Genomic DNA, 13,630 nt, shown 5'->3' with positions numbered 1-13,630 from the left:
TATATGTTCAATACCCTGTACTTTCTGAAACATCGAGCACAAACTGCATAGAAAACTCACTTCTATCGGATGATAGAAAATAAGCTCATTCTAAAAACTTAAAAGGGTTTAAATTTAAAGTGAGCAGATTGAGATCACCTGCGCATTACTTAGTATCTCCTGGAAAGAGTAAAGCAGCTGGATTTATGTAATATCCGATTTCTAGAAATGAAGGACAATTATGCCCTTTGGACAGATTAAGCAACCTAAACCTTTCTTGAAGCTGCGCTGCACAAAACATTTAACCCAGAAAATGGTTACAATGCCATTTCCTTCCCTAGTCAAGATTATCTTTTATTTGCTTCCTTTTCACACTTTTAGGTTTTGGAGTTTGCCTCAACAGTCACATGTGATAAAAGCATTTCCTCTACAATAACCTCCTTGGTTCCGAAGAAGGGTCAGACTGAACTGGAAATGTTAACTCTGTTCCTTTCTCCACAGACCTGTTGAGTTTTTCCAGCATCCGCCATATTTTGCTTTGATTTTGTTCGTACTGTGCTGTTTGAAAAATTTATGGTTGAATTGCCCGAGACAGCCCTTTTCCATTCCTCTGTAAAAATTGATGGGAAATACTCGATCATTCTGAATGAGAGATGCCCTTTTGTTCCACTCTAAGTGGTCTTATCCTTTCTAGGATTATCCTTTTATTTCAGCTCTTACACAGCTTTTGCTATTTTGCTTGATGTAAACCACTGGTTTGCTGTTAATCTTCTAAAGTATGTAAGGGAGATTTTATATTTCTCACTTTCCTTGCGTGTATATATAAGGGACATAATAAAGTGTCCTTTTTAGTAACCTGTTTCCCTAGGACTTTGGAACATTTGACACTTTAACGCTGTATTGTTGGAGCTGTCACCCTTGAATGAAATACTAAAACTCGTGACTGCTTGATTAATTAAATATGAACCACTGACTTTGAAATGCATTTTCTACAGTGCAGAAGGAGGCCATGCGACCTATCGAGTCTGTGCCGACCACAATCCCACTCAGACCCTATTCTCATAGCCCCACATATTTATCCTGCTAATTCCCCTGACACTAGGGTCAATTCAGCATGGCTAATGAATGTAACTCGCATATTTATGGACTGTGGGTGGAAACCGGAGCATCCAGAGGAAACCCACACAGACGTTGGGGGGGAATGTGCAAACTCCACACTGACAGTGACCCGAGGCCAGAATTGAACCTGTGTCACTGGTGCTAAGAGGCACTAGAGCTTACCACTGTGCCAACGGAAGTTTTGGAATTCCTGAAGACATTCTTTTCAAACTGCTCACTTTATTCATGGAACTATTTCTTTAACGTACCCCTTTACACAGCGAACAGGATCATATTTAATCCGGATCACATTTCAATATCTTTCACTAGTCTGCTTTTTAATCTGCCATTTCCCCAACCAGTCAATTGCTTCACAGCGCCAGGGACCCAGGTTTGATTCCTGGCTCGGGTCACTGTCTGTGTAGAGTTTGTATGTTCTCCCCATGTCTGCGTGGGTTTCTCTCAGGTGCTCTGATTTCCTCCCACAGTCAAAAGATGTGCATTGACCTGAACAGGTGCCGAACTGTGGCGACTAGGGGAATTTCACTGTAACTTCATAATGTAAGCCTACTTGTGGCTAATAAATAAACTTTACTCTTTCCTCAATGTGATTAGGCTTTCATCATAACTTCCCCAAGTGTTGCCCCACTAACCCGCTCCTTGTTCTGTTTTGTTACTCAGAGCTAATAGAGCACATTGCCTTATTCACCATCAACATATTGATTTTGGAAATAATGCCGTGTGCATTCCAAGAATCCCTTCCTGTTTTGATCAAAAATCACCATCTTATCTCAAGTTACTTTAGGATAGTTGAAGTTTCCCATAAGTGCAACATTTTTATCCCTTTAAACTGACTGCAAATATCATCCTTAATCATTATTCTCCCCATCTCTGGTAGGCAATAATACACTCACCAAAATGGTATTAAGTTCCTAATTTCTTAACACATGGAAGATCTCAGCATCAACATCAGCAAAGATTTTCCTTTCTCTGGCTGTATTCATTTTCTAATTAATGAGCATTCTTCCTCATTTTATTTTTCCCTACCCCACCTGAAAATGTTCATAGAAGCCCTACTGTGCAGAAGGAGCCATTTGGCCCATCGAGTCTGCACCGACAACAATCCCACGCATTTACCCTGCTAATCCCCCTGACACCAAAGGTCAATTTATCATGGCCAATCCACCTAATCCATCTTTGGAGTGTGGGAAGAAACGGAAGCAACCAGAGGAAACCCATGCAGACATGGGGAGAAGGTGCAGACTCTGCACAGTGATCCATGCTGGGAATTGAATCCAGGTCCCTAGCATTGTGAGGCAGCAGTGCGAACCACTGTGCACCGTCCCGTATATATACCTGGGAACGTTTAGTTCTGTCTTCTGCTTAAATCACAGTTTAATATCAAAAATAGATCTCAAGTCACCGTTTTAAAACAATGAGACTGCACTTCAGCACCCAACAAATAACATGGCATGCTTCTCCTCTCATCTGACTTTAAGCATTGTGCATGCTGTCTCTTTATAGAAGATTTTCACATTTTAATCTGTTCAGGGTTTACAACATTAAGTAATTAATAAGCAGTCACTTAGAATAACATGGCAAGAACAGCATATTAAACGTAAACTATCAATGGAGGAACAGTCACGATTTAACTGACTACAAATGTCATATTACCTGTAAATTATGCAGTGTTTAAGAAGTAATCACCCACAAGCCAAAAGCACAACTAAAAATTAGACATTAAATATAGAATAGAATCCCTACAATGCAGAAGGAGGCCATTCAGCCCATCAAGCCTGCACTGACAACAACCCCAACCATGCCCTATCCCCGTAACACCCACACGTTTATCCTGCTAAACCCCCTAAGGGGCAATTTAGCATAGCTAATCCGCCTAACCCGCACACCTTTGGGCTGTGGGAGGAAACCGGAGCACCTAGAGGAAATCCACGCAGACACAGGGAGAACATGCAAACTCTACACAGAAGGTGACCCGAGGACGGAATTGAACTTGGGTCCCTGGCACTGTGAGACAGCAGTGCTAACCACTGGGCCACCCTTACAGAGATCAGTCATATTTCTACAAGGGAGGAGCATTCATTTTCAAACTTTCTGGTTTCTGTGCTGCAAGTAAAGCTGGATTTCAGGTTGCAGACAGTAAACAAAACATTTCTCCAGATTTAGCTTTAGACTTAGTGATAAATTAGACAGTAAACCTTGGCAGCCTGAAAACAGAAGAAGAAATTCTTACTAATCTTACAAGTGTAGCCTACCTCAAGCTGCGTAAATATTTTATTGATGTGCCTGAAACAACCTTCAGCTATTTCCATATCTTCTTCATACGATTGGCCTTTAAAAATAGGCTGGGGAGCATTTGCAAAGTATTTGTGGAATGGAAAATGCTCAGACACTGTTGTAACTTCACCAGACTTTCCACTTTTGGCCTTTACTTTGCTGAGATATTCTTCCCAGCGTGACATAACCTAAATGAAAGAATGAAGAAACAGAAAATAAATGAACGGATGTCCATCTGTGCAGCTCCATCACAGTGAACCTGAACCATGTGCCAATACGATCATTTTCAGTCAAATATCACAAGTTTCATTCTTATTTTAAATATGAATTAAAATGACTGTAAAGATTGTGGTGCAGTTGGGCAGTGCGCTACTGAGAAGCTGGTATGTAATGATATATATATATATATGTATGTATAATATATCGCAGCCTTAGCCACTGGAATTTAAAACGGAGGCAAGGAGGCTGAATAAGTGAAAGAAAGAAAATCTAGAAGGGTCATCCTGAATGAGGGTGAGATAATTCCTCAGTGACATAAAGCCTGTACTCCTCCTGACAGAGGAGAAAGGAGAGGTGGGGAGGAGGAGGAAGGAGAGGGGGAGGGTGAAGGTGAGGGGAATGGGAGGGGGGGGTGTGGGTGGGGCGCAGAGATAGTGGGGAGGGGGCCAGTGGGCGTGGGAGGGCAAAGGGGTTTGGGGTGGGGGTGGGGGTGCCAGGAAAGGAGGCTTGGGGGCTGACAAGTTGGGGTGGAGGCGTTGGCAGGGGAGGGGTGGGGGGGTTGGCAAGGGAGGGGCAGGGGGCTGGCAAGGGAGGGGGCGGCAAGGGGTGTGCTGGGGGGCTGGCAAGGGTTTGGTTGGGGCGGGGGGGGCGCCGTCAAGGGGCGAGTCATCAAGTGGGAAACAGGGGAGGCAAGGGAAGGGAGGGTGCAATGTTTAAGAATTACAGAAAAATAACTTACAACGCCCAGATACAAGAATTTCCATGTTAAAAAGAATGGCTTTTCAGGAAAGAAACAGTATCCCATAGACAGACCATTTGAAGTAAGACACACAGAGCCAAATGAAATCTACCATTGACACCACAAGTTACCAAAACAACCTCGTGATGCATGTAATTGTAAACAGAATCAAACTGAGAACAATGATCGAGTGTTTCCATGACTACCAACATGGAACATGGATACAGTTTCTACACAGCAAAGGGCTTACCTGATACAGGTAAAAATGTCCAGCTGTTTCACAAGTATATGACACATCTCCAGGCACCCCTAGACTCTCTTGCAATCGTCCTACTTCACGTAATAACTCCAGCCGCCTAGCCAACACATAGTTTACCCGACCATATCTATAAAGTAAATTGCAAACAAGTCAGATGGTAGTATCAGATATTATTTGGTCCACACACAAACTAAAAATACTTGTATCTAGATTTAAGTACATATAGTGTGGAATGATATTTTACCAGTTTTATAAGGAGAGGATTATTATACCATTAACGCATAGTAAGTTATTCTGCTAAAGGGCCATTTAAAGGAACAAAGCCTAATTTTAAATAACTGAGTTTAATGCCTGCAAGAAGAATTTGTAACTTCAACGTGCTATCAGTCCCAGAAGAGTTCAGAAGTATCCAATTTTTAAATATTGTTTTGCATCTGCAGTTAAGTGTGATCAACAAATGTCAGATATAATGTTTTAAATGAATTAAAAATAGATCTCTGGCAGAGTCAGTCAAATAAGCTATTTTATTCTATATAACATAGACTAAAACCACCAATGATTTACAAAAGTTGAACTAAATCACCACATAGATCTGTGTGTTGCGCATGTGCATGCTTGAGGTGTGTGTGTGGTGTGTGTATGTATGTGTGTGTGTGTTATGTGTGTCTGTAGTACATGCGCTTGTGTGGTATGTGCCTTTCACATGGACACCCATTCACCAATCACAGACAGTAGAACACAGCTGTAACAAAGTTGCACAACCATATGTATCAAACACTTCATTGGGATCTTGGAAGTAGTGCTTCAAGAGTTGAGTGACAGACAATCTTACAGCATAACTCTCAAGAATAATGACCAGTTCCAGCACTTCACCCTTAAAACAATGACTGGAATGGCAAAGCCATACAGGAGTAAAATGTTGAAAATGCAAATGATAAATTAACTGTTCCAGCAATTCAGCAACTAACACAAAGCAACAGGAAATAATTACAGGTGACTTCCAAAGAATGTCTTTAAGGGGTAAACACTACCTGCTGATAACTACAGCCAAATACTATCCTGTCCAGTGTTTAAACTGGAACAGACATGTTGGAAATCATAAACAGGTCTTTTAAAAAAATCTTTTGTAAAAGTGAAAACAATAAATAAAAACAGCAGCATCAAGAGTTGGCTCCATAAGATAAAATGATCTCTTGTGAGTGCAGTTGGAAGTTTTCATCTAAATTATACAAATACGGGTTTCAGTAAAGGCTGCTATGCAAACTCTATCTTCCCATTTACACAAATTTACTTTGAGGCTATTTTTCTAAAATTTGACATTAAATTTTTTTCAAAAGCACATTTTGCGTAATCTTCATTGTATGGGTTTGCAAGCACACAAACCCTTTATATTCTAAATTAATGAACATCCTATCAATATTAATTCCAGGTTATGATTTGTTCCAGTTTTCTCCTATCTTCACACTCCTTCTAGTTCCTCACCTGCTAAAATCTTTCTCAGTCTCCAGTTCCTCCTCTCCATGACCCAGACGTAGAAGATGACGTTCGTCAATGTCCAGAGCCATGATCTTTTCAAACAGCTGATTTAGCGCCTGGAGATTGACAGTAACACACAACTCGGTGTTTAGAAACAAGAACAACGTTTGAACAGAATTAAACATTTATTGCAGCATGTAAAGGAGCATTGTTTTGGGAGCACTTCCACCCATCGTACAATGTAAGCCTGGCTTAAGAGTAACTGTGTTAAGTTTGAATCAAATAGAAATCACAGAAACCATACAGTGCAAGAGGCCATGTGGTCCACCGAGACTGCACTGATAACAATCCCACCTCAGCCCTATCTCCGTAACCTCACATATTTAACCTGCTAATCCCGCTAATCTATGCATCCAGGGACACTAAGGGGTAACTGAGCATGGCCAATGCACATAACCCGCATATCTTTGGACTATGAGAGGAAACTGAAGCACCCAGAGGAAACCCACACAGACACGGAGAGAATGTGCAGACTCCACACAGACAGTGACCTGAGCCAGGAATCAAATCTGGGTCCCTGGAGCTGTGAGGCAGCAGTGCTAACCACTGTGCCACCCCAAAATCAAAGTGAAGAACATGGGCAATGATCCCACAGCCTCTCACATGCAAAGTGAATACTGCTAGGTATTAGTCTGAAGGAAATCTCTCAAATGTTATGCATAAGTTTCATACCAGGTCAAAATTTCTAAAAATCCATATTTTAAATAATGTAGTTTAGAATATGCAATATTTCAACAGACGTGCAAGTTCGCCTACTTTATTCTGTACTATTTTAACCAAAACAAATGGTTCAAGGAATCGGATGTTGATTTCTTCTTTCTAACTGATGTTTACATCTTCAATTTTCAATATTTTTCCTCCATTTCTGTCATGTTAAGAATCAGTAAGATCTCCTTTCAACGTCACTCTCTCAGTTCATTTGTTTTTCTTTGTGGGAAGTCCATTTGTTGGAATTCTTCGCGTTGCTTTTGGAATTGCCAATTTCTTTTTCCCCCCTCTTTGCTTTTGGCCTGGTTGATTCTCAGAGATTCCAGATTTTCTCAAGTTTCAGATGAGGCCAGAGACTTCGAAGAAGTATTGCTAAAAATAGTCTCAGCGAGAACTTAACAGCTATTCAAATTATATTTGGCCTCTTCACCTGACTGATGTGGTGCTCAACTGGTGTGCAATCAACCTTCACTTCCAAAGTTTACTTAAATTAGTCCCTTGTGTATGTTCAAAAATGCTTTACACATTCCTTCTCCAGACAATGTGATTTAAAAAGAAATACTTTTCTACTTACAAAATCTTTCATGCATCATTGGAAGTGTGATTATACTATGGTAATGTTTGTAAAAAGAACATTTGTTGAATTCTTGGTCAAACCTTTTTGGTAGGAATCAATCACATCATGTCTTTGACTATCCAGTACTCTGTTTTTAGTTCCTCTGTCTCGATTATCATGCTTGGTTGAGCCAAGTTCACTTTGCTAAGGACTTAAAAATTGCTCACATCTCTACAACTCTTTTATTTTAGTAGTTGATACTTTTGGCATAGTTTAAAGGTTAGTCAAATAGCGATGAGCTTAGATATAGTTGCAGAAATCCTACCAATGAGTTAATAATTTGGAAAATCAGCTCTTACTCATTTAGAGTCACAGGACATGGCTTTGGATTTGTCTCCAATTTACCTGAGTATTCAATAAGCAAATCTCGAGGATTCTAACGGTCTTTAAATGAAGCACAACTCTGTCTAAAGTTAACTATATAACAGACGAGATTTTATGGCTTCGCGCGGGCGAGACCAGAAATTCCTGCCTGAAGTCAATGATGATTTCCGTTGTTGGATCCTTGCCTGCTCTGATTCCATGGCGGGCGAGGGGTTGGAGTTCTGGCCAACATCTTTCATCAGTTACTTGTACAAATCAATTCTGAGTATGTTAAAAGGCTTTAAATGTTTTACACTGTGTTATTTGTGCAAAACAGGTCACAAATCGTAGTGTGACACAAATGCATGTCCTAGCAATGTTTCTTGAGCAATCTGCTAAAACCTAACTAAAAGCGCAGAAACTGTTGCATCATCCCGCACTTGACATTTATTAAACCCAGCCAATGGGCACTGATCACATCCAACTGGACCTAAATTGTTCATTTCTCCTTAAAAGTAACTACAAATTTGTAGTATTTTTAAAAACTTAAACATCAGTCATAAATGTTGAGAAATCAAACATGGATTAAATCATGAGAGGAAACAATCTGGATTTATATTTAGTTTAAACGCTGAAATGCTTCCCATTAAAGTCTTATGATCTTTGCGCTTGCAAACAGCTTATAAATTGTTTTGTTTAGAAGGTGAAGACTGGGAGTTCTAGTAAAATGTAAAAGCCTGAAGGGAACACAAGTGGGAGCAAGTCATACTGGAAGAGCTATATTCTACAAATTCACTCCCTATGGACAGGGCTATACCTCAGTGGTAAGAGAAAATATCTGCAAATAATAGAACTGAAAATTAGCACCAAATAAAACCCAAATGTCAAGATTCTCAGTACAACAGTCTTCTTGAACTTCAATTAAAATGGCTCCATTGTGGTGGCACAGTAATTAGCACTGCTGCCTTACAGCGCCAGGGATCTGGGTTCGATTCCCGGCTCAGGTCACTGTCTGTGTGGAGTCTGCACATTCTCCCCATGTCTACTTGGGTTTCCTCTGGGTGCTCTGATTTCCTCCCACAGTCTGAAAGGTGTTAGTCTCAACACATTTCACTTCCTGGAATTAATGTCATTGGGCGGGATTTTATGGCCCTGCTTGACCCAAGACCAGAAAATCCTGCCCGAGGTCAACGGACCTTCCCACTGTCCATTCTTGTCTGCTCCGATTCCTGTGGTGGGTGATGCGGTAGAATTCCGGTGGTTGTATTTTAGCATAGAATCTCTACAGTGCAGAAGGAGGCCATTTGGCCCATCGAGTCTGCACAGGCAACGATCCCACCCAGGCCTATCCCCACATAGCTACCCCGCTAATCCCCCTGACACTAAAGGGCAATTTATCATGGCCAATCAACCTAATCTAACCCGCACATCTTCGGGGGAGAACACGCAAACTCCACATAGACAGTGACCCAAGCCAGGAATCAAACCCTGGACCCTGGTGCTGTGAGGCAGCAGTGCTAACAACTGTGCTGCCCAAATTTTTTGCTCTATCAAAGGTAACAATATAATCAGTGGATAACAATAGCAACCTATTCGCATGTACTTTACTCTGAAAACATGGCTGCATGATTTAGTATTTGTTCTGAAACACCATTGCCAATGGCAGCACTTTTTGCACTCTTAAATGTTTTGTTCTCTGTTGCTGCTGCATTTGAATTTATCTCACTGCAGCCTGACTGGAGTTTCTGGCAACTAAACTTCACCTCTTACAGGCTGTTACTGCATTTCATCTGAACAGCCTGATCTGATTAATTGCCGTGATGGCAGCTTCACCAAGTCATGTATGTTTGTGAGCTGAGAAAACCCAATGAGTCAAAATAAAACAACGATATAAGGCAACACCAGGTCTAAGAGGAATAAAAAATATAGTACATTAAACAGGTTAAAGTCCAACAGGTTTATTTGGTTGCATGAGCTTTCATACTCACTTGAGTGACTCACCTGATGAAGGAGCATCGCTCTGAAAGCTCATGCTACAAAATAAACCTGTTGGACTTTAACCTGGTGTTGTGAGACTTCTTACCGTGCCTACCCTAGTCCAACACCGGCAACTCCACATCATGGATACATTAAACAGTGCAGAGGAGATGTCAATCGTGGAGGTTTTTAAAAACCGGCATAATCAAAATGAACATCAGGAGGGAAACGAACTCTGCCACCTTGGAAAAGAATGAGTTTAATGGCAGCAATGATCCTTCACAAACAGTCATTATTAACCAGCAAGTTCTGCAGTGCAAAGGAGTGGAGTCATGCTCCTCAGATACTGAAGCAGTCCATGTTCAAATACAACAAGATCTGGACAATATCTAGGCTTGGGCTGACAACTGGCAAGTAATGTTCACGCCACACAAATGCCAGGCAATGACCATCATCAGTAAGAGACACTCTAACCACCAGCCCTTGACACTCACTGGCATTACCATCGCTGAATTCCTCCACTGGCAACATTCTTGAGGTTACCATTGACCAGACACGCAACTGTACTCACCACATTTACACAGTGGCTACAAGAGCAGGTCAGAGGCTAGGAATACTGTGGCAAGTAACTCACCTCCCAACTCCCCAAAGCCTATTCATCATCTGCAAAGGCACAAATCAGTAGTGTGGTGGAATACTCCCCACTTGCCTGGAAGGGTGCAGCTCCAACACGCAAGAAGCTTGACACCATCTAGAACAAAGCAGCCTGCTTGGTTGGCATCACATCTACCCCAAAATCCACTCTCTCCACCACCGATGCTCAGTAGCAGCAGTGTTCTACCTACAAGATGCCCTGAAGCAATTCACCAAAGATCCTTAGACAGCACCTTTCAAATTCATGACCACTTCCATCTAGAAGGACAAGGACAGTAGATACATGGGAACTCCACCAACTGCAAGTTCCCCTCCAAGCCGCTCACCATCTTGCCTTGGAAATATATCAGCCATTCCTTCGCAGTTGCTGGGTCAACATCCTGGAATTCCCTCCCTAATGGCATTGTGGGTCAACCTACAGAACAAGGACTGCAGCAATTCAAGAAAGCAGCTCACCACACCTTCTCAAGGGCAACTAGAGATGGGCAATAAATGCTGCCCAGCCAGTAATGCCCATGTCCCATCAATAAATAAGAAAACACAGATTGGTAAGGTTAACCCTGTTTCTCCCTCCATAAGATGTGCCATCAATATTGGGCACTAATTGAAATGTTCATCACACATGATCACAAAAAGTCAAACTGATCGAATCAACGCATTTTACAGCGCTGTTCAAAATCTTAGCCATTAACTTTCAAACCAAACTTCTAAATCATTGAGGTTTCAAGAAGTTAAAAACATTAGGTACAGCCAACTGTGTTCAGTATTGTCACGTACTGTTTGAAAACTATTTTTGAATCTAGTTCAGACTGATGACAGCCTCTTTGCATTGTTCGCCACATAGATCACACACAAATACTAGCCTCCTCCGTAACTAGTCCAATCCACGAAAACAATTCACATCTAGCAAGCTGACAACCTCACTTACTAAAGCCATAAGGACGGTTGATGTTTTTAAAAAATAATTACTTAAACAGCTGAGGGCACTGTCCTGAGATTAGAATTCAGTATGTGAATTGGGGACAATAGGATGCATTTTGGAATGTATTTTGCTACACCTGGCTGGGTTTTTCTAACAACACAAGCTTAAAGTCCAACAGGTTTATTTGGGCACAATAAGAAGTCTCAGAATACCACTTTAAAGTCCAACAGGTTTATGTAGGCACGGTAAGAAGTCTTACAACACCGCGTTAAAGTCCAACAGGTTTATTTGGAATCACGAGCTTTCGGAGTGCTGCGCCGAGTCATCTGATGAAGGAGCAGCGCTCTGAAAGCTTGTGATTCCAAATCAACCTGTTGGATTTTAACCTGGTGTTGTAAGACTGTACCCCCACACCAGTCCAGAGCTGGCATCTCCACCTTGTGTTTTTTTTTCTGACCAACAGATTCTTAATGTTGAAACTTGATGGTCAAAATGGAAAAAATATCATGTGCATTCATAAGGATGAACATTCTAACATTCTCCTGCCCCCACGTATAATGGTAACATTGATTTTTCTAAAAAAAACAAGTAAGCCATCACTGGGCTATCCAGTTACTTTTGTGGCAAACCACAAATGAAAAATTCGCTTCTCGAGGGATTGTGCACCTCCTCAGGGCACTGCACACACAACCTGTCATTAACAACTACAGATTTAATGAGACCCATGCTACATACAATATGAACATTAAGATATCTCAGCCTAACAGATTCCAAAGTGGTAGGATTAGTGAAGGTGTTTATTATTGATGTACCTGGTTGGAATGGGTCACAATCAGCGTCCTCTGTTCTGGAAAGTTGTGATACAGATTAGAAATTATCTGTACTGCCACGTCCGTTTTTCCTGTACCTGGTGGTCCCACCACCTAGAACACAGACACAGTGTTAAAGGACAACAGTTATAAAAAAAAACTAGAGTTGCATCAAACATTTTCCACTGATGCTGCCTGACCTACTGAGTGGTGTAAGAAGTCTCACAACACCAGGTTAAAGAGCCATGATGTGGAGATGCCAGCGTTGGTTATCATGGCTACTGAGTACATCCAGCATTTTTTGGCTTGTATTGAAAATTTCCAGCATCCCCAGTACTTTGCATTGGTAACATTAAACACAGCCCACAAACATTTGCTAAAACTGGAAGAAAAGTTAGGCAGTAAATGCTAGAAGTTTCAAAATGTTCTTACCATTGTTAGACCTGGCTGCATACCAGCCCGAATTGCTTCTATCTGTGTGGGTGTGAACTGAATAGTGTTTCTGTAATTAAAACCCAAATGTAGATCGGTATGAGAATAAGTTTATAAGCAGCATGCATATTTATGTCAAGAAAAAACACATTATTTTGATTTACAAATTCAAGGCTCATAACTCCCTTGGCCAACCATCGACATTTCAATATAACTTTTCATCATAAAATATAGTATTCCCACAGCCATTCCTAGGCTATCATGTTGCTGTTCCTTTGCTAATGCTATCACTGTTATTAATAAAACCTAACTGTCTGAAATGTTTCCTTTCACCCTCTGATAGCTTTGACTTCTTAATGCAGTGCACTGCTGATAAGGTAAATTCCACTTGTTCAAATCAGTAGCTGACCTTAAACAGGGACACGATCTTGTCCCCAAGGCTGTCCAGGGATTCACAAGAAGTTTACTGATACCTATACATAACCTGGCATGCGGCTGTATACCATACAAGTTCTTGTAACATATAACCCACTTGGAACCCACTCCCAGGGCTAAAGATCACTTTGAATTAAAGTGGGACACAGCATTTTCTTGACAAAGTATCAAGCAACACGTCTGTAAAAAAGTGACAAGATCATGCGACAGCTAGAATATCCTGAAATGCTCATTTAAAAAAAAGAAATTCTCAGTGCCCTGTCCAAAGCTTTACCATTTACCATCATTTAAAACGTATCACCTCGTCATTCAACTGACTGCTGTCTGTAGAACCTACTGATATACAAAATAACTGATGAATTTACCAATTTAATAGTCACTACATAGCGCAGCTTATTGATGTGAAGGACTCGGGACATTTTTCTGGGACTTCATTAGACAATGTATAAACACAAGTTCCTACTTATCTATTGCTTCCTTCTCCTTTACTCCTCCCAAGCATTGTTCTGATAACAATGCATTCCCTTGCAAAATTATTTCCTTACTAACTCCAAGCATGTGCTACTTTAGAGCAGGAAATATAGAAGCACAGAACGTAAAAGCACAAGCAGGCCATTCGGCCCTTCAAGCCTGCTCCACCATTCATTTT

General features: G+C 41.1%; 1 protein-coding gene across 3 annotated transcripts in view; it reads right to left on the bottom strand.

Annotated features, from left to right (window-relative positions):
* Nucleotides 1-13,630, bottom strand: part of aqr (aquarius intron-binding spliceosomal factor) — a 56,898-nt gene that overhangs the window by 12,803 nt on the left and 30,465 nt on the right. For all 3 annotated transcript variants that reach the window (XM_080203165.1, XM_080203163.1, XM_080203166.1), the window contains exons 23-27: nt 12,547-12,616; nt 12,118-12,228; nt 6,072-6,181; nt 4,581-4,716; nt 3,351-3,560 (exon numbers count right to left, since the gene is read on the bottom strand). In XM_080203165.1, the coding sequence (XP_080059291.1) occupies nt 3,351-3,560; nt 4,581-4,716; nt 6,072-6,181; nt 12,118-12,228; nt 12,547-12,616 (637 nt within the window). The remainder of the gene's footprint in view (nt 1-3,350; nt 3,561-4,580; nt 4,717-6,071; nt 6,182-12,117; nt 12,229-12,546; nt 12,617-13,630) is intronic.

The sequence above is a fragment of the Carcharhinus amblyrhynchos genome, chromosome 14 (assembly GCF_965287045.1).
Source record: "Carcharhinus amblyrhynchos chromosome 14, sCarAmb.v2.hapA, whole genome shotgun sequence".
NCBI classification, from domain to species: domain Eukaryota; kingdom Metazoa; phylum Chordata; class Chondrichthyes; order Carcharhiniformes; family Carcharhinidae; genus Carcharhinus; species Carcharhinus amblyrhynchos.
Note: the sequence above shows the minus strand (reverse complement) of the source record. Positions and strands in the feature narration are given on the sequence as shown.